This window comes from Poromitra crassiceps (genome assembly GCF_964638095.1).
Source record: "Poromitra crassiceps genome assembly, chromosome: 1".
Taxonomy (NCBI): domain Eukaryota; kingdom Metazoa; phylum Chordata; class Actinopteri; order Beryciformes; family Melamphaidae; genus Poromitra; species Poromitra crassiceps.
The window spans coordinates 123,357,086-123,384,217 of NC_139623.1; the positions used below are offsets into that span (position 1 = coordinate 123,357,086).

Genomic DNA, 27,132 nt, shown 5'->3' on the forward strand with positions numbered 1-27,132 from the left:
AATTCCCTGAACTGAATAAGATCCAGCGAAAGAGGGGCAAGAGAGCTTTAGTCCGGCTGTGGAAACGGGCACAACGCGCCCCGCTCCCCAGTATGCTACTGGCAATAAAATGTGTGAGCTGCGGACACGGATCCGCTTCCAAACGGACATCGTGAGCTGCAATGTGTTCTGCCTGACTGAGACGTGAACAGTCCATCAAGCCCCCCGGCTTCTCCATCCACAGAGCGGACAGAGATGTGCGGCTATCCATTAAATGCAAGGGATGGGAGGGGGGGGGGATCAGTGTCTCATGGTCAACCAGGCATGGTGTGAAAACATCGTGACTGTTGGGACCTACTGCTCCCCTGACCTGGAATATCTCATGCTACAATACAGGCTCTTTTGGCTACCACGGGAAATTACGTCGGTAACACTAGCCGGCGTTTATATTCCCCCTCGAGCAAACACAGGGAACGCGGGGGATTCTCTATCCTAGTCTGAGCAGATGCCCTCCACTCTCACCACAAGAAGAGAGGCATCTTACCACGGAGTCATTACGCCAAAGAATCAGTTGGCATGCTGCCATGCCATATAATTAGTTGCCATGCCATTTGTGAATAAAGCTTGCTCGTAAAATTTTACCCACTGGTCTCTCATGATTGAAATGTTGGTCTCGACCTAGTTTCAAGATGAGAACCAGTCATGTTACCTCATATCACAATAGGCATCAGTGCTCAGCATAAGTCAAGTGTAATCTAAGTGTGACGTCCGTTATGACGTGTGTCTCCTGACTCATCACTCAGTCTCTGTCAATATGACGTCGGTAATGATGTCACTGCTGAGGCTATGACGTGGCAGTATAGCCATGGTCAGCGTGTCATCATCCTCTTTTCCTGATCCTTCACCTCAATGGTCGCTGTACCTGGGCTGATCGTATCCCATCCTCTGAAGCTGTGTTACGCCCCACCCACCTCCCCAGTCCACCACCAACGTCTTGACTCCTGAAGAATTCCCTACGGGGGGGATTCTCTATCCTAGTTCGAGCAGATGCCCTCCTCTCTCACCACAAGAAGAGAGGCATCTTACCACGGAGTCATTACGCCAACGCGCTCAAAGAGCTACACAGAGCGATCAGCGCACAGGAAGCAAAACAACCTCATTTCAAATTAAATGAGTTTGAGTCGTGTTTTCATCTAAAACTAGGTTGCCAAAAAAATACACGCATCCTCACCAGATGCCCGAACCACCTCATCTGGCTCCTTTCTACACGAAAGACCAGTGGCTCTACTCCGAGTTCCTCACGGATGACTGAGCTTCACACCTTGTCCCTAAGGGAGATGCCAGCCACCCTCCTGAGAAAACCCATTCCCGCCACTTCTTTCGGTCATGACCATAGGTGAGGGTAGGAATGAAGATCAACCGGTAGATAGAGAGCTTTGCCTTCTGGCTCAGCTCTCTTTTCGTCACAACGGTGCAGTAAAACGAACGCAATACCGCTCCTGCTGCTCCGATTCTCCGGCCCATCTCCCGCTCCATTGTCCTCTCACTCGAGAACAAGACCCCGAGATACTTGAACTCCTTCACTTGGGGTAAGGACTCATTGCCTACCTGGAGTAGACAATCCATCGGTTTCCTGTAGGGAACCATCCCAGCCGCTTCACACTCTGCTGCGATATATAATCACTGTTGAGCTCGCCAGAGATATTTCACTACTGCAGTGGCTAGCCACCTCGCCCAGCATGCTCCACCAATGACAGACATTCATGAATGACATTCAGTGATCTGCACCAATCAAAGATGCTGGTATTACACTTTAGAATTGTGGCTAGTGTAATACTTCTCCATGACATCAAATAAAAAATGTTAAAACAACGATGATATCATACAAATTTTTGGCTTCTACAGGAACATATACCATAGTTTCATAACTAGCTCACCCGTGGTAAGTCTAACTTGGGTGGTTACGACATTATGGCTAAGAATCAAAATCTCATCGCAGAATATGAATGGCGAAATGAGCTTCCAGAACCAAGGTGTCACATTATAGCTCTATAAGAGGAGTCCACTATATGCTGGTGACATCTATTGGACATAAACCACAATTACAGGTTTGGGCTGAGTTGCACAGTCACCTGACCAGCGAAGGATTACGGGAGACTGGGGAGGGGCTATTGCCACGTTCTGGCTAGAGGCATTCACGACCTGAGAGCGACTGCGAGAACTAGGGAATAAACAGCTCCAGTGGCTTGCTGTTTCCAAAATAGAAGCAACTTGTCTCCCCTCTCCTGCATCATCTCTTCAATATATTTTTTTGTTATCAAGTTTTTTCAGATCTAAAACCTGCGACCCTCGTGTTGGCAGGCATGGAATCTACCCTCTGCACTATCCGGACTTGTATATTGAATCAGACACATATTGGATGAAATTAGGTTTTATCCCTTCATGGGATTTCATAACTTCTTCTTAGTTAGGTTCTTAGTTTGAAACACTATTATATTCTGTCCTGTGTTTCCAGTCGGAAAAGTCTTAAGATCTGAATTAGACGTTAAAATTCTCGAGATATTCAAGAAATATCATCTGGCACATTTTATGTCGTAAATATGTGAAAACGTTGCCTATTGTTTACCTTGAATACTACTTGTATACCAAATGAAAGTCCTACCTGAGAATAAGGAGCAGTTTTGAGTTTGGTCTTGATCTTGACTGCTTTGGTCTTAAGTTGTCTCCGGTGGTCCTGAGAGGAAGCCAGGCTGAGGCCAGGCTTTGTGGCTCCACTCTGCTCTTCAGATAGCTGCAACTCCTTGCACTCTATGTCACTGTGTGTGTACACACACACACACACACACACACACACACACACACACACACACACACACACACACACACACACACACACACACACAGTCTATTATTTATTGACCCATAAAAATGTTCACATTACCCTATTGAAAAATGCTACCTTATCTTTAAAGGGGAGACTTGTGGGTACCCATAGAACCTCTTTCATTCAGATTTCTTGAGGTGAGAGGTCAAGGGACCCAGTTGAAAATAAGATTCCTCACCCAAATCTAGCATTATTTTGACAAGCTAGCATGACGTGGTTAATACCAATGGATGCCTAAGGCTTAGGTCATCTAGTTTCATATGATATCATGATCAGAAGCTTCACTCTGGCTTTAAAACTGAGCCCGCTACAGCCTCTGAAACCGTATCGGGAGAAATGACCAATGGGGAGCACAGCAGGAGAAAGGGTTAAAAAGAGGTAGTGTTGTGTTTTCTGACTCACGTGAGGACATAGTTAACACTGACAATACAGTGAGGCCTGGACGAGCGGCTGTTGTGGACGATGGTGGCGTAGCTCTGCACCCACACCCAGCCTCCATGCTTGGATAACATGCGGTAGTACTTAGTGGTGACCTGCCCCTTCACTAGCACTACAGGGAATAGAAAGAACATGGTGAAAGAGGAAGAGAATGGGAAACAGAAGAGTGGAAAGAGAGGGTGATAGAAACAAGAAAAATCCACCCTAAAACACATGAACACTGTTAAAAGCAACCGCAATGTACCTTGGTCCAATTTTCTTATTCCTTTTTTATTTACTGCATAGATGTGACATCTCATTAAAATATTTTATTATTTATATATTAGATTTTATTTGAGAAATCTAGATGAAATATATAATGTAATAAAAACATCAATAAAGGGTGCAGGTGAGGTTGAACCCCAGTTTATTCTACTATAGGTTTTCATCAATATAGTTGTACTTAGTTATAGAACTATACTTAGTATAGTTGTACAATTCCCCCTGTTGTCCCAGTCATTGCTCTAACCCCTCTGCCGATCTGGGGAGAGTGGTAGACGAGCACACGCTTCCTCCAATACATGTGCAGTCATCAGCTGCTTCTTTTCACCTGACAGTGAGGAGTTTCATCGGCAGGACGTGGCGCATTGGAGGATCACACTATTCCCCCCAATTCCCCTCCTCCCCGAACAGGCACCCCGATCGACCAGAGGAGGCACTAGTGCAACGACCAGGACTCATACCCCACTGGCTTCCCACCCACAGACACGGCCAATTGTGCCTGTATGGATGCCCGACCAAGCCGGAGGTAACATGGAGGCTCGAACCTGCAACCTTCATCTTGGTAGGCAGGGAATCTACCGGTCCGCTGCACTATCCGGACACCCACAATGAAAGATATCATAAGTGTACTTTCTTTCTCACATTTTCACAAACTACGTACTTTGTGATGTGAGAGGTTTTGTAGCAAGGACCAAAGCCACGGAAAACTGCAGCTGAATTATGCAGATATTGTCTTTGTTAAATAGTTTTCTCTTTGTAATTGTGGTGTGGAGGGGACTCACATAAATGGTGTGCATATCTTAGATGGAACACATCACAGCCATGGACATGGTGGTACAGAGTCTTCTCAATCAGGTCCTGAGGCTCGTAGCCCGTCAAATCCGCCACCCTGTCTCCCACAACAGTAAGAGGTCACACGACTAATGTCAATATCATGACACCCAGGATATTAAATTACCTCATCCCACAAATCCATCCATCCACCTGTGATACACGCTACAAACAAGTTTAATTTATTAAGTTTTTCTTCCTCATAGCTGTGTTGGAGACTTAATATTCATTAAAGGATACCAGCTGGCGGGGGTGGAGTTTCTGCAAGCGGACAAACAGGGATTTCTCGCCGCAGAAAACATGAGAGAAGGTAAAGTTTACCTTATGAACAGTGTTTACCTGGTAAACACTGTTCATCTGCATATACTGTTATATATATATATATACTGTTCATATACTACCCACATTGTAATGATACAAAGCCAGTTGAAAAGCAGCAACGCCTTCCTTTAAAAACAACAGGTCAAATCAAGCATGAAACGTGGATGAATTGGGGGGGAGTCGGCCAGTGCTCCGCCTCCGACTGCAATTTAAGTAATTTCCGTTGTGGGTTTTTGGTGTACCTGGGTGGTGGGAGGGGGTGTGGTCACGAAAGGCATGGGCCTAGGGAGAAATGGGGCCGTAGCTAGGGATAGGACGGTCGTAGGGTCAGGGTTCAAGTCAAGTCAAGTTTATTTGTATAGCCCTAATTCACAAGCATGTCTCAGAGGGCTTCGCAGAAAATATGTCTAGCTAATTCTAGCTGACACAACAGTAGCAAATTACAGTAGTAATAATAACACATTGAACAATCATATGATAGAGAAATATAGAAAAAAATATATAGAAATATAGGATAGAATGGGTGCCATGCTTTAGAATAGTGGGGGAATAGTGGGGGAGGAGAGATCAGGAAAGGGAGGAGGTGGGTAGGGGGATTGGCTGGGGGGATGTGGGTGGGTCAGGGTCAGGGTTTCACAAAATTTGCATATCATAGCAGACTAGAGTATTGGCCTTGGCGGAGGTCTGCACTCTCCGAGTGCACTTCTACTTGTTTATGTTGTACATTTGGTGAATGGTAGTGTTCCTTCACTGCAGCGCACTTTTGCCACGTCCATTTAGTTTATGCAGTGCCGATTGCTTGTCTCGGCCACCGTAAATTTCACCCACGGTGATCATGAAGGTTTCATGCTATCTTATTCACTCAACCTTCTTCATCAATCTCCATGGCCACTAAGTAAGCCATTTCACCCACTCAGTAAGCCATTCCACACCCACTCAGTAAGCCATTTCACCTGGAGTCCAGGAAGATGAGTTTGAAGTCGAGGCTTGCGCGGAACATGAACATGTTGCTGTGGAGTTTGATCTCGGTGATGCCGCTAGGAGGCAGGGAGTGGCCGACCGCCACCAGACCCACGATTTGGTAGCATGAGTCGTACAGCGATGCCATGTCCATCATGTACTGGCGGATCTTCAGGTAGCCGCTGCAGTGGATCACCTGGGGGTGGAACAGCACAGCAGGATTCAGTTGAAAGTTGTTTATTTCAGCCATTTTTATGAGTTGATAAAAACAGTGTTGCTAATTGTCATTAGCAACACTGAATTATTTTGCTGTAACAATAAAATCGAATAATAAGCTAAAATAAGATGGTAAGAGCTTGGTTTAGCTGTCAATCCATCCACATGTTTGAATGAATGTGAGTAAATGTTATTGGCTACTGGCTAGGTGGGTGGGCCTAATCACCATTAAAGACAATTATTTTCACCTGCTCGCGAGGGGATGCACAGAGCCGAGCGAAAGAGCAATGTTTGGCTGCGAGAGAGACTGTTTTGACCGGAAACTACACAACCCAAGGGACTGTTTGTCCTGTCTTGCATCCACAAGGATACAGGTGGCATGCTGGAGAGCACAGAGCATTGCTGTCCATACAGACAGAGGACCACAGAGCATTGCTGTCCATACAGACAGAGGACTACAGAGCATTGCTGTCCATACAGACAGAGGACCACAGAGCATTGCTGTCCATACAGACAGAGGACCACAGAGCATTGCTGTCCATACAGACAGAGGACCGGAGGACTAACCCCCCCGCAATGTATTATTTATTAAGGCGAGACATGGCAGGTGAATAGGGTAACATTTTTCACTAATAGATATCAGCATGAAACTTCCCCAGTTGATTACTTACCAATATTTTTTTTGTATTACAAGTTTTCTGAAATTGTATGCTTAAATTTGCAAATGAGGCATTATCTACTTAAATATGTATTATTTGCATACATTTCAGAACAGAAATCTGAAAACTGGATGAAGCCAAGTTCAACATTCTTGTTTCATTTTGTTAACATATTAGAGCCAAAGGTTTTTACAGAGAGAATCTATTTTTCTTTTATCACTCCATGAAACAAAAATTATAATCCTAACCATCCTTTGTAGTTGATTATTTTTGCTATTGCAGGTAGAACTTTCTGCTCTTCTCCCTGGTGAGCCATAAATGTCTGGCCTCCCCACTGGTACCATTAACAAGCTAAAAAAAAAAGAAGGCTCAAGTCAGAACAAGGACAAAATCAAGCTCGTATTTGAGTAATCTTGTTGGCACTGGGCGGGAGGTGTTGATGTCTGAACTGCCAAGTCACTTTGGTGAGAGAGGGAACGCTCTTTGTGGCTTACCCACCTTATAGCCTCCACATGTTAGTCCTGCATTGCGTTTGGCCAGGACACACTTCATCCTCAGGAAGAAGGAGCGCTCCATTTCATACTCTGTGTCACACACACACACACACACACATTAAATAGGCATTATTTCCATGTTGCATAATTATTAAAAAAAAACATCTTATTTGAATGCATGTCATGACGCAATCCAGTACAATTAACAATTATATTGCGGCTAAATTGTGATAAAACATCCCTTCCTGTGCAGCAAGGATTGTTTGGAACTGGACAGGTTGAAATACTATTGTATAATATCAATCAGCAATAGAGAGTAGCAAACCAAACATTAATTTATATGAAAAAGTTACAGAATGTTATTTTAAATATTTTTTTTGTGACTTTATATCCAAGGCATTAATTAATACACAGGACAAGATGTTACTATCCCTTGTGGCAAAATCTGAGGAAAAACACATTTAGAAGCCCAATCCAGAATAAAACAAGCTAACAGGCTAACAAACTAATAAACAAGACACAAAGGTGGGCACCTTCCTCCACCGATGTTTCGTTAACAGGGCCGGCCCGCCCTATATGCGAACCAAGCGGCTGCCTAGGGCCCCGGGAGTTGGGGGGGCCCCCACAATTTTTTTTTTTTTTTAATAAACATAGGCTATAATATTATAGGCTGTGTGTGGTAGTTAAAACATAGGTTGACGTTTATTTATGTTTGTAGTTTAAACAAAAACATAAATACTGTAGGCTACATACAACACAAAAGGCTGTTATTTACCTTTTGTCGCCACCTGGTGAGTAAATATATATGTAACTAAAACCATTAAAATTGACAACCGGTCCTGCATGTATCTACCGGTCCTTGGTACAAAAAAGGTTGGGAACCCCTGGTTTAACTGACCTGGCAACCCCTATGGCTGCTGGGTTCTACACGCTTGCTTGACACTGATAGGGCTACAAACGAGCGTCATTGTCATGTTTGTTTTAAATATTCTTCTAAATATGGCTAAAAGTCCAAAAACGTCAAATTTTCTTCGCCGCTTCGGCGCTTCTTCGTTAAGTTAGGCCCACGACACCTCAAGAAGGCTTAACGGTGTAATCCAGCATCCTGGAAACACCCCCCTCCATGCTACCACCGCACAACTGCATATTACCTCACTATCTAAGCCTAGCTATCCAGGTCGGTTCGGTATGACATTCTTAACTACACCACCACTGTCAATGATTCAGCCCTGTTGATGCGGACCGTCAATCATGACCGACAACAAACAATCAATCTTACCTTAGCGAGCTCCCCAGCTAGCATGTTTCCTCCTTAGCCACAGACATTCACTTGCTCGTTCTGCTGCCTGAGACATGTTGCTAACCGCAAGCTTCAGGCTCCGTCCCCGAATGCCCAACTCAGTTAGTAGGGCAAAAACGGACTTTGCCACAAAACCACGGCAGCCCACCTCTACAGGCCGCACTCGAGCCCTCCAACCTCGCTGCTCTGCCTCTGCTGCCATTTCAGCATACCTAGCTTTCTTGCGCTCATAAGCCTCCTCAACTCGATCTTCCCAGGGGACTGTGAGTTCGATAAAATAAACTATCTTCTCTACCTCAGACCACCACAGTAACAAGTCCGGACGTAGCCGGGTGCTAACTATATATGCTGGGATGACTAGCTGTTCATTCAAGTCAACCCTCATTTCCCAGGCTCCACCTACACTTAGCTGCCCTAACTTGTGCCTGACCTTAATTGGTCTAATCTTTTCTCCCTCATGTACAAATTTGATATGTCTAGTCTCTTTGCTAGCAACTAGAGAATTTACTTCTAGCCGCTTTTCCTCAACTGCAGCTGCCAAACATTTCAACACCTGGTTGTGATGCGGCCAGGTGTATCACCCCTGGGAGAGACTGACCTTACACCCTGACAGTATATGCCTCAGTGTACATACACTAGAACACAACGGGCAGGCACCAGCCTCGCCCAACCACTGATTTAAGTTCTGGGGAGATGGCAGCACATAGTAGTAGCCCCTATAATAAATCTAATTCTGCTGGCCTCCATGCTCCACAACTCTCTCGACTTCAACTTTCTCTTCTCGACACTCTCCCAGTTCACCCACTGTCCTTGCTTTGCCTGTGACACTGCCTTAGTACATCTTACTGCCTCCTCTTGCCTATGTACTTCTTCAACTACCATCTTCCCCTTTTCTATTACTGATGCCTTGTTCCACACAGGTTTCCCTATGCACAACCCTAAGCCTCCACGCCCGCGCTGCACCTGGCCTATGATATCCCTGTGTCTAAGAGCTGACTGTGCTTGCTGTACTGCCTCCTTTGGGTTCCACTTCCTCCCTGTTTTAACTGTGGGCGCTACACTCCTAACCACTGGATCCTTTGACTGAGTCAGAGTCATTTCCAGTCTAACCTTAGCACACTTGAACTCCACTGTCAGGCTATATATAATGGCAATTCCAATATGCCTTTCCCATATAAGGTTGCACTGTGTGGGACTCTGAGCCATTTTCTAATGAATGAGTTAATCATCCTTTCTAGCTTTTCTACCTTTGAAAGGGGAACATACACTGTCAGTGGCCACATCAACCGAGGCAACAATCCACACTGCAAATTGTCTATACTTGAAATCCCTTGAATCATTTCCTGCCTCACCTCCTCAAACTTATCCAACAATCTGCTAGTGCATGGAGCAGTTGACATCATAGTCGTCATATCATCCATGTATGCCCTAATTGGAGGGAGCCGCAGCCCTCCCTGCAGCCTTTCTCCACCCACTACCCATTTTGAAGCCCTAATAATGATCTCCATTGCCATGGTAAAAGCTAATGGGGAAATTGTACACCCTGCCATAATGCCTATCTCCATCTGCTGCCAAGCTGTAGTGTACTCTGCTGTGGTAAAGCAGAGTTGAATATCTAAGAAGCTTTAACTAAGCTCTTTATACTACCTGGCACTCTAAAGAAATCAAAAGCCTCCCATAACAGACTATGCGGCACTGACCCGAAAGCATTAGCCAGGTCCAAGAATACTACATGCAGGTCTCTCTTCTCACGCCTAGCTGACTGGATTTGGTCCCAGATCATGCTGGTGTGCTCTAAGCACCCGGAGAAGCCGGGAATTCCAGCCTTTTGCACCAAAGTATCTATTAGCCTATTCTTTTCTAGGTAACTAGACAGCCTCTGTGCCACAACACTAAAGAAAACCTTCCCTTCAACATTAAGTAGACTGATAGGTCTAAACTGGGGGCACGGTGGCTCAGTGGTAGAGCTGTCGCCTCACAGTCAGAAGGTCCTGAGTTCGATTCTCATCTGGGACACTGTGGGCGCTGTGGTTGTGTTCCCCCCCCATATCTTCAGTGCCTACTGCCCAGGTGGGGTATCTCGTCGTAAGGGCCTTTCTATCTGTGTGGAGTTTGCATGTTCTCCCCGTGCTCCCCCAGGGGGCTCCTCCGTATATAACCCCCCCACTAAAAACATGCAGAAGATCAGATCGTCATCGTCATCCGACCAGTGACGACAAAATCCGAAGTTGGTCCCCGGGCGCTGTACGAGAAAGCGACCACTGCTCCTGGCCTGCCCCCCGGAGGAAAGGACATGCCTGGATGGGTTAAATGCAGAGGACACTTTTCACCGGCCACCGTCAGCATGAGTGTGTTGTGGCCGCATGCATGTATTGTGGTGTTCGTGTGACAATAAAAGACGGGGCTTGTCCCGTTACGAGAGCGATGAACTGACTTATCTCTAACGAGTCCCTTTCTTTAGGAATGAAGATTCCGCCTGCTCTGCGCCACGCCTTAGGAATAACCTGCTTCTTCCAGACTACCTTCATCAGCTTCTATAGAAACTGCAACACATCTGGAGCACTCTTATACAGCCGGTAGGGGACTCCATTAGGACCCGGGGCTGAAGAGGCCCTTGCACATCTCACTACTTCTTGAACTTCTTTCCACCTTGGTGGGCTATCATCACACTGGCTCTCTATTTCACCAATAGGTGGAATATCAGCGGGGACTGTCATCTCTCTAGTCTAAACCTTTCCCTATCTTTGTGAACCTCCTCCAAATACTCCTCAAGCTTCTGCTTAGGTACCATAAGGCTACCATTCTTCTCCTTACTAAACAATGACTTCACAAATCTAAATGGATCTTTATAGAATGCTATTCTAGCTCGCTCTTTCTTTTTCCTATTTTTCCTAATGCTCTCTGCTCTTCTTAAAACTGCCAACTGCTCCTTCACGCCTAGATTTAACTACCTCACCCTCTAGTTTCTTAATTTTCTCAAAGACGCCAAACGTTTCCTTACCATAATCATAAATAAGATCTCCAATTTTCTCCAGCTTACTCTCAGCAGTTCCTTTAAGCTTCTCTAACCAAATCACTATTGATATCTTCCCACTTCCTACTTTCCGCTGCACCTGGCCACTTAACTCTAGGCTTCTGACCACTAATCTTCTCCCTCTTTGGCTGGCTGGCCTCTCTGCCTTCCTCTGTGCTAGGACCTGCCTCATCAGGGGTGCTGATGTCCTGCGAGCTACTTCCTGTCGCTGGACTTCACCTGACTGACTTGATAAACTTGTTAAGAAATAATTATCAATGCGGGGTCCCTGTGTTCCCTCTACCAAGCACCTCTTCCTGCCTTGATGGATTCTAAGGCCCTTTAAAGTTGTTACCTTCTGCCAGCCACACAAGCAAACCTGACTCTTCTTCCCATCTACATCTGAACTGGTGGCTTCGACTGACATGTTTTCCCTACTCATAGTCAAGTCCATTCCAGAGTCAATAACTGTGTCAACCATAGGTGAGTCATCTTCCGCCCCCGCTCTCACAGACTCTAGGGGTGTTTTTACATTATTCCGTTTCATAGCAAGTTTGGGTGTAACCAATGGCCTATTGGCCTTGGCTACTGCCACAATGAGCAGCTAACCCACCCCGGTGGGGTCTAATCCCTCCTGTCAGCTGTCTTTCCATGCTGTCACTAGGTCTTTCCCTAGTTGTCAGCTGCTATTCACAACAGTCACTAGCCTAAGCTAGCTTTAGTATTAATTAATACACAGGACCAGATGTTACTATCCCTTGTGCCAAAATCCGAGGAAAAACACAATTAGAAGCCCAATCCAGAATAAAACAAGCTAACAGGCTAACAAACTAATAAACAAGACACAAATCACCAGTTTATTTGTAGAGCACATTTCATACACAGAGGCAATTCAAAGTGCGTTACATAAAAAAAAGAAAAAGAAAAAGAAAAGAGCATAGAGCAAAATATTAAGAAAAAGTATATTTTTTTAGTCCAAAGGTGACTTGGAGACTTCATATATATTTAAGCAATATAGCATGAGAGCTAGTGTGTTGTGGCAAATATATCCCGCTGATCAGTTGTTATCCCACGAGGCCGCAGGCCGAGTGGGATAACAACTGATCAGCGGGATCAGTTGTATGATAATATAAATATAATAATAATACTATAAGTCTGACTGGCATGGTATTCTGATAGAGTCAGTTGAAACACTACTGTAAGGCGGGACCTCTAGCAAGAAGATAGACGTGCGGGTGATTTGATTGGATCGTTCTGGAGACTGAAGTTGACATTGGCCAATCCTGGCGCTTGCTGAGAAGCTGAGAGCTTTCTGGAAACCCCGACAGGCAGCTCGAGCGCAGCGCTGCATTCTCAGCGCTTGCTGAGAAGCTGAGTGCTTTCTGCAAAGCCCGACACCAACTAACGTTACGGGGTTAAATGCGGGGTTAAATGCGGGGTTAACAGCCTTTTTTTTTGCAAAGAAGACATTAGCCCGCATCTATTCTTGTACAAAACATAATTTTCTGCGAAGTATTAGTAAAGTTATAAGCGAAGATCGATTCACAAGGATCTGACAGCTGTCTCCGCCATTTGTTTTTTTTGAGGTAACCAAAGGCTTTTAGTAAGAGAGTTGCCATGGCAACTCAATAACCCATGGCCATGGGTTATTGGAGTGGGTTACTGGATTTATACAATGGCTGTGAACCAATCAGATTGCTTGATTTGAGAGAGCCGTTTTATAAATAGACATAGAGTGAACATAAAAACTAAAACAAGCTTCTAAACAAACTTCTAGTTTAATATGATACTAATATGACACTCTGGCTTTAGAAATTAGCGTGCTACAGCATCTGAAATAGGGTACTGTCGGCTGCCGATGCCGGCGTCCTCAAAGAATAGAACTTTGTTCATCCACAAAACGGCCCCACCAGTTTAGAACCCCTGTGATAGAGCATTCAGCATGTTTCGTATTGTCGCCATCAGGCCAACCGTTCCGAAAAGACATATTTCTCCCACAACGTTGATTCAAACTCCATCAACATTTTCACAGCATATTTGAACTACCCACATCATGCTTATTTCACAAAATGTTATACTATCATACTTTGAATATGCTTGTGTCTATGATGTGCATCATTTGGTGGAAAGCTAGCTGTTGGAGCGAATTGTCCTATTAAATGTGTCCATTATAGTTAGGATCTAATAGATTACAGTCAACAATCTGTTGGCACATCTCAATCAGACTCACACACTATAGTTCAGTATTTTCCCCCTTAAAGCTTTCAGTTATTCATTAGAATACATACACACATACTGTATGTATTTTCATACACATCTCTCCTCAACATTCTCACACATTTAGTCTCACATGACCTCACAGAAATCCTAATCTATCATGTCCTGTCCTATCTCTGATGTTTCATCCCACATGATGTAATCTCTGCACCACAACTTTCTGTACCATGCCTCTGTATCAGCTTATATATTATGATGTCAGCTCTATGTATGCATCATTGCACCTCATAAAACACTAACCATCTCTTTCTCTTTGAAGAAATGTATCCCTGCACCATTGTGCTCGCTGTATCTCTTCCTCTCATGATACCTTAAATCATATTAAATATATGTATTCAAGTAAGCCAAATCTCTGACTCAAGAACTCTTACTATAAAACTATTCTACAACAGTAGCCTACTACAGGAAAAAATATACACGTCAAAAATGCTAAACATGAATCACTAGCAATTTAATATGGCTTACCTTATCAGGAAACCAGGAAACCTGATATGACTCTTCTACTAGCTAGCCAGATGCTTCCACCAACAGTGTGATTAGAGATCAATCTGCTACAACTGGAGTGAAAACTAGCAGCAGCAAGAGCAGTAACTCCCAGTCCATCAATTGGCCTATCCTAATATCCTATCCTACTACTATAATTGGCACAGCCGTATGTATGTATACATGCGTGTATGTCCAGAGTTGCAAGGCGCACCGTTGCTCAATCGCCTCCAAGCTTTCCCAAAACACGTTTCAGGGGTCTGGCATGAAACTAGCGTGGGGAAAAAATAAAATAAAACGACAGCTATCTTCCTGGGGTCCAAGACAACAATACACATTACATAACAAGCAATAAAGTAAAATACCAAAACAAAAAGTAAAAGAACAAAAAGAACGAATAAAAAACCAAGACAGACAAAAGCATGGTCAGCTAGCCCTCTAGCTGGCCAATGGAGCCTATATTCAATACGGTCAGTACATCTCTAGATAGTCTAGAAAACAAACATAGAAAGGAAAAGTGATGTGACAAACATTGTGTGATAGTGTGTGTGTGTGAGTGTGTGTGTGTGTGTGTGTGTGTGTGTGTGTGTGTGTGTGTGTGTGAGTGTGTGTGTGTGTGTGTGTGTGTGTGTGTGTGTGTGTGTGAGTGTGTGTGTGTGTGTGTGTGTGTGTGTGTGTGTGTGTGTGTGTGTGTGTGTGTGTGTGTGTGTGTGTGTGTGTGTGTGTGTGTGTGTGTGTGTGTGTGTGTGAGTGTGTGTGTGTGTGTGAGTGTATGGGATCTGAGTATCCTTTTAAAACATGCCTTCCCTTTGATGGAACAAATATTGCGTGACGATCCTGTATATGACCGCTTTCTTCATGTAGTTGGATTTTGGTCGGGGTCAAGTCATCTGTCCACTCACCCCTCTGATGGAGTGTGTACTGTCACAGAGTGATATGTGACTGTTATGTATTGTCAGTGTGTACTGTCACAGAGTGATATGTGACTGTTATGTATTGTCAGTGTGTACTGTCACAGAGTGATATGTGACTGTTATGTATTGTCAGTGTGTACTGTCACAGAGTGATATGTGACTGTTATGTATTGTCAGTGTGTACTGTCACAGAGTGATATGTGACTGTTATGTATTGTCAGTGTGTACTGTCACAGAGTGATATGTGACTGTTATGTATTGTCAGTGTGTACTGTCACAGAGTGATATGTGACTGTTATGTATTGTCAGACACCCCCTTTGTTTAATTATAATATGTTAATTTACGTCTTTGCATCAGAGAGGATCAAACAGGAAGTGGGAGTGGCTTAGAGATTATAGCCATGGATTTCAGGTGCGCAGCCCTCTCTGCCACTTGGCTGCTAGGCTGAACAGGGAGCTAGGTATTGCTCCTGTGGTCCAATTTCTCTAGTTTACCTTCTGTTCTCACGTATGGGTGTGAGTGTGTGTGTCAGACTATTCTTTGTAATTAGCGTCCCTAACCTACTGAACGGGAGCTGCCAATGGAGCTCCAGACTATCGATTGGGTCGGCCATACAAGCCGGGCTGTTGAGATGTCATCGCCCCATGCAGTGAAGGTAGGCCGCTCCCATCGCTTTTGAGACTTCTGGATTGATTTCTGAGCAAAGACGTGCTGTGTTGATGTGACGAGTTTGTTTTGACTAGACACGAGCTTGATTATATTTTGGGGACCAGACGCTCTGTCACAGTATGAATACTTGAACTATAAATTATGGTTTTGAAAAGAAATGTAGGATTCTTTGTTTGAATAACTATGAAAGTATGTAAGTAAGTTGGCCGATAGTCTTTGCTCAACACTCATGTGAGATGTGCATGCATATCGGCTAAGCTAGAGGGAGCAGCCCAGGACCTGGCTGGCTGGCTGCCTTGTTTTGTGCTACTTGTAACTTTCTGAGTAGACCTTTAGAAGCAGATGACCAAACCAGCGAGCAATAATCCAGATGACACAGAACCACTGAACAAACAATTTGGTGAAACAATAATGGTGTAAGAAATGGTGCACACTTTCTTGTAATGGCGACTGCTCTGCCCATCTTGGCAACTATTTTGTTGATCTGATCAGACCAAGACAGTGTACAGTCAAGCCAGAGTCCTAGAAGCTTTGCTGTTTTTACTTGTTGTATAGTTTGACCCTCTATCTGTAAATTTATTTTATGATTGTGTGATAATCTATAATTAGAACCAAATATTATGCAAACTGTTTTTGATATGTTGTTTATTCATTTTTATCCAGTTATATGTTAAGCTCACTAGAGGACCTGATTAAGCTCTGAGCACGTGGGTATGGGATATGCATATGGCATATCATTAGTAAATAAAGAAATAAAAATGCACCCATAGGGGGCACTACGGCAATATTTTAACACACCATTGCTTCGATCGCCTTCAAACTTGGGGAGTGCGCTTAGTGCTTACTATAGCAGGGAATGGGAAAGAACTGCAGATTATGTTAAATGTTGTTCATCTTTGGAGTAGAAAATGGAGATTATTAGTTCATAGAGAAAAACTCAAATTGTACATTTCCGGAAATCAGGTACAAGGAGAAGCACTTTTGATTTACATGTTGGAGCTTTGTCATTGGCATATACCAGTTCATATAAATATCAGTTTTACTTTTGATGAATTTTTTACATTTGAAGAGGGCGTTAGTGTGTTGGCCGACACTGCTGTTAGAGCCCTGGGTACAATAAGTAAAGTGAAAACTTGTAAAGAAATCTTGGTTATGCTACATTTTCAAAGCTTTATGATGCATGTGTGTCACCAATTTTGTTTTATGCAGCTGGAGTTTGGGGAAGTAAGTAATTTTCCAAGGTGAATGCCATCCAAAATTGTGCAATCCGATGCTTTTTGGGCATACATAAATTTGCACCTGTGTTGGCTTTTCAAGGAGACGTGTGGAGCCTTGTTTGATCAAACAAAAAGATGTGTTGAGATTGTGGAACCGTCTATCTAATATGCCAGAGAGTAGAGTAGCAAAACAAGTTTTTAACTGGGATAAAACACATAACTATCCATGGTGTAATCATATGAATGCTGTTTTCACAGAAGCTGACCAGCAATTTATTTTCAGAAACTGTTTACATTGTTGTGTGTGTATAGTGTTCGCTATATTAAACATAGGTTATTTCTTGACTATAAAGAAAAATGGGCAAATGACATCTGGCTCAAACCAAAACTCAGAACATATGTTCAAATTAAAAAATATGTTTACTCCAGAACCTTATGTTACTTTACCCCTGGATAGATCCAGAAGATCCCCTATGTGCCCAGTTGAGAACGGGTACCCCCCCTCTGGCTATTGAGGTGGGCAGGTTCAATTCTATTGCTGAGGAGGAGAGACTTTGTACTGTATGTGAATTAGGTGTTGTGGAAGATTAATTTCATTTTTTGTTTCATCGTTTGCTATACGAGGAACCAAGATTGCCTCTATTTCAGTTAATGCAAAATAAGAAACCTGAACTATTCTGGTCAGGAGATGATGCTAAAGGTGCGTTCACACCGACCTATTAAGGGGCGTTCACACCGAGATATTTATTTTTCGCTCTGTCGCTCAAGTCAACCCTTTGGAATCGCTCTGTCGCTCTGTTTAAATCGCTCATCAACAGGCACACGAAATGACGGACATGTGGGGGATATAACGTTACGCAATGTCATGCTGTTTGTCCACTACGAGCCACCGTCATTGTTTACAAGCTAAGCCTATCAGCGTGCTCCTAATGCGAGCTGCATACCGGTAGTACAGACTTCACTTCATGTCAGCTGTCAGTCTGTCAATGTGGTTTGTTGCCACACAATAAACCAGCGGTTTGTTCCAAGCCAGAGTGATCCTTGACTCGCTCTCACACGGCAGCCAATCAGCATTGAACAGCGAGCGACTGATGCCAGCGTATTTTCGCTCGAGTTGGAATATTTCACGAGCGTATTTTCTCCCTATCGCTCTGTCTCTGCCGCTCGGACGCCCAGCGATTATTCTCCCAGGCGAATATACGCTCAATCGCTCGTTTGCATTGACTTTGTATGTAAACTCGATGCCAGCGACAAACTTTAATAGGTCGGTGTGAACGCAGCTTTAAAGTTTTTCGCTGGCGTCGAGTTTTCATACAAAGTCAATGCAAACGAGCGATTGAGCGTATATTTGCCTGGGAGAAAAATCGCTGGGCGTCCGAGCGGGAGAGACAGAGCGATAGGGAGAAAATACGGTCGTCGCTCGAGATGAAATATCCCAACTCGAGCGACAATACGCTGGCATCAGTCACTCGCTGTTCAACGCTGATTGGCTGCCGTGTGAGAGCGAGTCAAAGATCACACTGGCTCGGAACAAACCACTGGTTTATTGTGTGGCAACAAACCGCATTGACAGGCTGACAGCTGACATGAAGTGAAGTCTGTACTACTGGTATGGAGCTCGCATTAGGAGCACGCTGATAGGCTTTAGCTTGTAACAATGATGGTGACTCGTAGTGGACAAACAGCATGACATTGCGTAACGTTATATCCCCCACATGTCCGTCATTTCGTGTGCCTGTTGATGAGCGATTTAAACAGAGCGACAGAGCGATTCCAAAGGGTTGAATCAAGCGACAGAGCGAAAAATAAATATCTTGGTGTGAACACAGCTTAAGTTGGAATGGCTATTTAGAGATGAAGTCTTCAGCTTGGCCAGGTTTATTGGGAGAGCTTGGAAACTCAGAATGGATGTTTGAACTTTTTGTAACTTGTTTGTTAATTTGTTTGTATTGTTGAACTTGAATGATTTGTGTCTTGTAAGCCCAGACAGGCTGGGCACCATGAATATGGTGCATGACACAGAAATAAAACTTATCTATCTATCTATCCAGATGACATTTTGTCCAATAATAATAAATACCTGCATGAGACATCGTCGGACTGTAAACAATGACAGAAGGGGCGTCCGCTCTACAGTGGAACCATGAGATATTGGGCATCAGTCTGTCCCAAACGTATATTAGTCATCAAATGGATCGACTCTGGGTTCCCAGTTTACCCCGGCCACAACACCCTTACTTGCCACCGCACTATTTCAATGGCGGACTATGACGTGTGTAACATTGATATACACATACAACATTGTGCAATGTATTTTGGTTCAGAAATGTGATACCGTACGTATCTGTGTATTGCAGAAACGGTTGAAGTGTTGAAGTACCTTGAGAGAAGTGATGGTGGGGGGGCTGGTGGCTGCTCAACACAGCTGTCATCTCATCATGGTCGGACGGGTGGATGTACTCAAATATGCTGTTTCCTGTCAGCTCCACCTGGAACACACGCACATGTCCAACACCTCCTGTGACAAAACATTAGGACTCCTTTCTCTAAATCTTACATTTTGATTTTTTACAGTGCACTGATCAACTCATGGAGGTGTAACGGCTCATCTTCTTCAGTGTCTTGTTCGGTGTGATTTTGAGGACATTTTTCAGGGCCAGCTCCATTGAGGCTGCATTCCATGTCCAGCGTTATCATCTCTCTCTTCTGGTTGGCTCAGGTGAACTGGCAAAGGGACAAGCATCCCCATTTCTCTCTCTCTCTCTCTCTCTCTCTCTCTCTCTCTCCCCCTTCTCCTCTCTTCTCTCTCTCCGTTCTCTCTCTCCCATCTCTTCTCTCTCTCTCCCTCTGTATCTGTCTCTCTCTCCATGAGTGGTCTTTCTGTTGTAAAAAAGAAAAAGAGAGTATAGCTCAAAGGGATTATTGTGTATTAAACAAATATGGATAGTGGGATTCTGCTCCTACAGCTGACATATCTTTGTCTGTGCCTGTGAAACTCTACTCCATCTCCATCATACTCCTAACAGCTAGCTGTTGATTATTCAGTTTTTCATGTGAATGTGAACCTTGGACACACCTGAAAAATTTAATTGAATGTATTACAGTCTGATACATAAAGTGTGCAGCAAAACTGCCCTTTCTTTTAAAATGACATTGATTTGTATACTTGTAGAAGCAAAATAACAAAACCTGAGGGGAAAAAATAAGATTTGTTCTGCTCATATTAATTCTATATTCAAATATTTTGCATGATCACTGATAAAAAAGCCTTTAATGACTTTCTCGACTCAAAGTAGCTGAAACTTAGAGTTCAGGTCAGGGGTCCCCAATTAGTTTTCCCCAAGGGCCTGCTCTAATCAGTCAGATAGATAGCAGACTGATGTCATCTGCCTAGTCTAGGTCTATAGCTAGCAGACTGATATCTGCCTAGTCTAGGTCTATAGCTAGCAGACTGATGTCATCTGCCTAGTCTAGGTCTATAGCTAGCAGACTGATATCTGCCTAGTCTAGGTCTATAGCTAGCAGACTGATATCTGCCTAGTCTAGGTCTATAGCTAGCAGACTGATATCTGCCTAGTCTAGGTCTATAGCTAGCAGACTGATGTCATCTGCCTAGTCTAGGTCTATAGCTAGCAGACTGATGTCATCTGCCTAGTCTAGGTCTATAGCTAGCAGACTGATATCTGCCTAGTCTAGGTCTATAGCTAGCAGACTGATGTCATCTGCCTAGTCTAGGTCTATAGCTAGCAGACTGATGTCATCTGTCTAGTCTAGGTCTATAGGACTTCAGCAGAGAGTCGTCTAGACCCGTGGTTCCCAAACTTTTTTGAAACCCATGACCAAAATAGTCACACATTCTATCATTGTGTTACTTATGGATGGAATTATAGTGGCAATAAATGATCCCCCTTTTTGCTGGGGACCCCCTGGAATCCCCACCCCAAGGACCCCTGTGAGTTCCCCAGACCCCACTTTGAGAACAACTGGTCTAGACCTCCTAGGTGTAATAGTGAGGCCGAGTACCTGCTCCCGTCTACTGAAGGCCTGCCTAAGTGCATAGTCCAGGACTATAATGAAGAGGAAGGGGGTGAGGGTGTCCCCTTGCAACACTCCCCCCTGGATGTCAAACTCCTCACTGTTGCCATCTGGGGGTTACCACCGTGATCGTTTACCTGTGTACATGGTCCCTATGGCCCAGACTAGGTTGGGAGGGAGCCTTGAGTATAGTATGGAGTCAAATCGATAAAACAGCACCGCTGTTGGGTTGTTCTTTTTCACCTCCTCAATGCTCCTCTCAAGGCTAATATCTGGGTTACGGTGCATCTCCCCTCTTCAAAGCCATTTTGGTTCTCTTATCAAGTAGGGGGAGATGGCAGACCTTATTCGGTTTAGTATCATGCGGTTGTACATCTTTGCTATGATACGTGTCAGACTGATGCCACGGTAGTTGTCAGGTTTTGAGAGATCTCCAGACTTCGGCACTGCAATAATGTTAGAGAGAGACCACTCTGGCTTATTTTTCATCAGAGCTAGGTTGCAAAACTCCAGGATGATGTCATCGATATCACAATTCCTAAAGGTATAGTATGCAACTTTTTTAGGGCCATTCAAATGTAAACATGCACATTTTTATTCTTTTATCATTTTTTTTACATTTTTAAAGTATCTTTTAGCTCTGACAGAGCTCTTGATACAAGGTTTGTAAGAGCTACAGATGAGTTTTAGATATATACTTGAAAGCCATAAATGGTTTGTTTACATTTGTATTGTTTGTAAACATTGGAGCAAAACAGGCTTGTGTTTTGAGTTATGGTACAATAGTAATGGAGTTCTAATGAAAGTTCAGTCAGGAAGACTATAATCTGCACTCTACACTTCCTCAGTTCACGCCACCCCTTCAAATCTGCTCACACGCTCAAAATAAACCTGTCAACTTCTGGGCTTCATTGAATAATCAGCTGTTTGTCACCTGGTCTCTTTTATCCAATAGCATACAATACCCTACATCACCTTTCACCCCACACACCTCCATTCTAAGCCTATCGCATTGCTTTTCACCCCCCATTGTAAGCCTATCACATGGCTGTTGTCTTCTTAAATATGCTTTTTTCTATCCCGTTCAGTCTCCCAACTTTGCTGCTGACAGTCTCACACCCTCCACCTCCCCTTCTCCACCCAGGTTTCGCAGACCCATCAGATTCTTCAGTCTGAACAGTCTCATCAGTTTCAGAAGGAGAGGCATCACCATCACCACCACCAGTATCTAGACTCTACAGGGGGATATATCTGGCTGCTGCTCCGGGCTGATGCAGCTCTATCTCAATATCTCCCTGTGGTGTCCAAGTGCCAAAGACTATTAACAATACCTAATTCTCATCAGTCATCATATCTTCTGTAATGCATCATTCATTACTGTAGCTATTGTAATATTATTTTTATTCATTCTCTAGTCTCTCCTGATTGAAATAACAATTGTCCATCTAGAAGTCCTACTCTTCAAGAATATGATTTTAAGATGTATAAACGAAAAAGGTTTGTTTACATTTGAAGGGCCCTAAAAAAGTTGCATAAATGGTTGAATAGTAAAATGAGATGTAGTCATTTAAGCTCCCGGCAGCCACCATCTTGAAAATGACCCCTTTCTGGAATAACCAGATTATTAGCGCCACTGGGTGGCGCTAATAATCTGGTTATTTCAAGACAAACATTTTGGCTAGCTAGTGGATATTCTGATTGGCTGGTAACTTCAAAATCTAGGAGCCATATTGGCTGGTGATCCAAATAGTTAATTTCAAGCACTGGTTGTACTGTATTCTGTTGTCCTGTGTTCTCTATTGTACTGTGGCTCCATATGTCTATATTGAGGTAAACAGGAGTCTTACCTGGGACAAGCCGAGATGGACTGATGCCGTCTCCGAGATGTACATGATTTTACCATCAGAGGCAACAACAAAGACGAAGCCATCCAAAGTCTGGGGGGGGGGGGGGGGGATTAAATATGTTAAATATAAATGAGATGTAGCGTATACACATGCCCATAATGTAGGAGTGGATAGTGCCTTTAGTCTCTGGGTATTTCAATCTGGGTGTAATTAAACTATTACTCTTATGTATTAAAAATAGCCAAGATTTAAGGTTAGTAAGTAAATAAAGCTTTATTTATAGTATAGCACCATTTAACACACTGTTACAAAGCAGTGTTTCAATTACCATTGTATGAAGAAGAATTCTATACTTTTCCTACTTGCATATTAGTGTCACCTGCGTTGTGTAGTCCCCCCGCAGCCGGGGATCGAACCGGTAACCTCCCACATGGGAGGGGGACACTCTAGCAAGGAGGCTAAAACCCACGGCCTCTAGCATCTGTCGCTAGAGCGTCTCTTAAGACATCGGGGAGTCAGGTTTACTCACTGCACAGCACTAGCTACTGGCTCCGTTACAACACATTTTTCAACAGGCAAACTAGTCATAGATAGATAAATAAATGTATCACTAAAGTCAGTCAATCATATTAACCTTACAAATGGCCTTGCCAAACGACATTTCGTGAATGGTCCACATCTAACATCTGCTCATGTCAGCAGAGCCATGCTGAATGTTACTAATAAGAAAGTACCCTGCCATCAAGGCAGTATGAACTCTTTACTGTAAGTAGAAAAGCATCATGTCTCTAAGTACTCCAGGACAGCTCCTATCTGAGGGCAACTCATCTTATCGTGTGTTCATGTGCTCCTCGGATATACCGTATTCACGAGTTGTGAGCACATGAACGGCCCTTCAATGTTGTATTTACGAGTGGGAATTTCGGAAATTCCGATGATACACATGTTTCTGACGTGACGTTGCGTGAGGATTCGGGACTACAATGGCCGAAAGTATGGAGTCTGTGCCACCAATTGACTGTAAAAAGTTATATTTTGTTATTCTGTTCATAGTCATTTACTTTTAATAGTTGCATATTATGGCCTATGTAGCTACCATAATAACCGACTACTTGCTTTTAGTAAGAAAACACCAGCCATGAGCAAACATGTTTGTTGCTCTTTCCGACCAAGAGCACTTACACTCTACAACGGGTAAGTAGGAGCTTCCGAGGAGCACGTGAACACAGCATTAGTCTTAGTCCTCCTTCATTGATATTTAGTCTTATATCTACATAACGCTGCATCACGTTCTGATCCAAGGGCGTCAAATTCTGCCGCTCAACAACTTTTTTCCCCCCAATATTTTATTTTGAACTTTTTTGAATAACACACAAACAAGACAAACGGGCTCAGACACAGGAAAACAACAACAAAATAAAAAAAATAAAAAAACATACCTATATCATCAACATTCAGTATTACGTCATGCTACCAGTCGCATAAGGTTCCCATATGCCTGTAAGAGATACCGTGCCTGGGATCCCACACAAGGGGTCCATGAGAAACCAGATAGCACTTTTCTTTTCTTTTTTCTTTTTTACATACACATGCACATATACACTTACAACACTTAAAGGGATACACCACTTTTTTGGAAGTTTAACTCATTTGCCACATCCCCCCGAAATAACCAAGATACACCATGCTTTACCGGCACTGTCCGCTCAGTTTACAATGAGCTACAGTCGTGAAGTTAGTAATTATCGCCATAGAATGGAGGCTAATGGTACAGCTGTTAAAAATCTGCCAAAACACACATCTCACAGCGCCAAAATACATGTTGTGCTTCGGGTACTCACCACACGATGACATGTTAATCCAAAATGCACATAATCTGTCTTTTTGGAAGGAAAAGAGGTCGGCGGCCATGTTTGGAAAGTAGTGCCGGCTACCTATTTTCCTTCCAAAAATACCAATTATGTGCATTTTGGATTAATATTTCATCGTGTGGTGAGTACCCGAAGCACAATTGTATTTGTGTGTATTTGGCGGTGGTGTATCCCTTTAAGAGCAAGGGGTACTCTATGAGCAGGTTGAAATCATGTGTTGTATGGCATCTAACAACCATTTAACATTTAATGGAGCACTTTATAATCCCCCTGCCCAGCTACCCCACACACAGACTAACATGTAACCCCCCACCCCTCCCACGCACACACACACACACACACACACACACACACACACACACACACACACACACACACACACACACACACACACACACACATACATACAGGAATTAAATGAGGGGGAGGGGATAAGGAAAGGCAAAATAAACCATAACCGAAAAAACAAAACAAAAAAGGAAGGTGAGTTACACCTGCTGCTCGGCTGGAAGCCTCTGAAGGCTATTTACATAATAAAGAAAGGGTTCCCATCTATCAGTACATTTTGCAACAGCATCTTTTAGTGAGAACTTAATTTTTTCTAGTTTAAGGAAACCTATAACCTATAAGCTGCTGATGGGGGACCAGGTGATTTCCAAGATAGTAAGATTCTCCTTTGTGCGAGGAAGGAGGAAAAGGCAATTATGTCTAGGTGTTTGGTGCGCAAGTTTAAAATAATACCAGGAAGGCCAAAAATAGCAATCAGGGGACACGGCTGCAGCTCAATTCCTAAGATGTCGGATAGGGTTTTAAAGAATATGTCCCAAAATGGACATAAATTGGGACAGAAATAGAACATATGACTAGGGTTGGCAGGGGCGTGGCTACATCTGTCACAGCTGTTATTTACATTGGGATAGATTTCTAACAGTCTGGCTTTAGAATAATGGAGCCTGTGCAGCACTTTGAATTGTATGAGACCCAGCTGAGCACATGATGTTGTAGAGCTAACCCTAGCCCACCAATCATCAGAAAACTCAATACCTAGTTCCTCCTCCCAAGCTGATTTAGCTTTCACAACATATTTGTTATTAAATGACATAATAGAGGAGTAAATCTGAGATATATAAGTGATCTCTGATCGAGTGAAAGATTAAATTTCTCCCAAGGAAGCAGAGTTGGTAAAGAAGGGAAAGAGCGGGACTGAGATGTTACACAGTGACGTATCTGAAAATATCTGAAGAGACGTGAACGTGGCAAGTCAAATTTGCTTGAAAGGAATAGAAAAGTGGGAAATATGTTATCCTGATGGCGTCACTTTTGAACGTAACGTTACCCTTTCTTGTCATTTTTTTATGGCACCTTTATGAGACTGTAACGGTTGTGTTTAGCCCCTCAATGCCTACCATACACTAGGAAACACTTTGAAAATACTTTAAAAGACTAAAGTCTGACACTCACATCCAACTCACATCTAAAGACAGTTTTTAGTCACAGACTATAACTGTGCATTTACACTGGGGCGATTTTCGCAATTTCATGCAACGAGATTACATACAAAGTCAATGCAAACGTGTGAGTAGATGAGATTTTGCCTTGGGCCGCGTGAATGAGGCGAGTGACGTGAATTTTCACGGATGATGCTACCTTCGCCTCATCACCCGTTCGCTGGAGTTGAAATTTTTCCACTTGAGTGAATAATTTGCGTGAGCGAAGCTTTTTGCCTCGGTGTGAATGCACCATAAGATTTTGCAAAGAATGCCTACCATACACTAGATTCTAGATTGTAGTGACTAGAAGACTTAAAGACTAAAGTCTGACCCCCCTCTCATAAATGACCCCAAGACACAGTGCGGTTCACATGTGTCGACTAGGTAGCCTACCTCCACAGAGTTGGACCAACTGTTTTTGCCCCGATTTGTCTGTCTGTCCGTCTGCCTGTTTGCCTGCAGGATGTCTCAAAAGGTTATGAATGGATTTGCGTGGCAATGGGCATGTCCAATCACAAAAAGGTGCCTAACTTCCAAACGGATTAACATAACAGCACAAAACTTTGTAGAATGGTTGGCGGAGGTATGCACTCTACCAAGTCCCCCCTAGTTTGTAATGTATTTGTCATTGCTTTTGTTAACTCCCATGAACACGGAAGTGCTGTTATTTTGAAAAGGTAGGTAACGGATGCAACTTGACTGAATGTTAAACGGTGCAGGAACAGTAACGTTAACACATACAACAAGGAGATAAACGAGTTATAAGGATAAACAGGGAGTAACGGGATTTTAGCTCCACTCGAGAGCGCAACAACACAGTATAACTGCATTTATTTGTGTCCTGTTTTGGTGCTGGAGAGAACGCAAGTATATTTTTTTGACAATGTTCAAGTTATTGAACTTCACTCTTTGCATGAGCCAAGACTGAAGACGATAATATTAAACATGTTTGAACGTCGGAGTTAAGAAAGC

The 27,132-nt window shown here is 43.4% G+C and overlaps 1 protein-coding gene across 1 annotated transcript in view; it reads right to left on the reverse strand.

Annotated features, from left to right (window-relative positions):
• sim2 (SIM bHLH transcription factor 2) overlaps positions 1 to 27,132 on the reverse strand; it is a gene marked incomplete at both ends in the record, with an annotated part of 49,996 nt that overhangs the window by 13,705 nt on the left and 9,159 nt on the right. Inside the window, 7 exons of the mRNA XM_083632907.1 lie at positions 2,642 to 2,795; positions 3,266 to 3,413; positions 4,345 to 4,451; positions 5,668 to 5,870; positions 7,048 to 7,133; positions 19,298 to 19,406; positions 22,800 to 22,889. Coding sequence (XP_083489033.1) covers positions 2,642 to 2,795; positions 3,266 to 3,413; positions 4,345 to 4,451; positions 5,668 to 5,870; positions 7,048 to 7,133; positions 19,298 to 19,406; positions 22,800 to 22,889 — 897 coding nt within the window. The remainder of the gene's footprint in view (positions 1 to 2,641; positions 2,796 to 3,265; positions 3,414 to 4,344; positions 4,452 to 5,667; positions 5,871 to 7,047; positions 7,134 to 19,297; positions 19,407 to 22,799; positions 22,890 to 27,132) is intronic.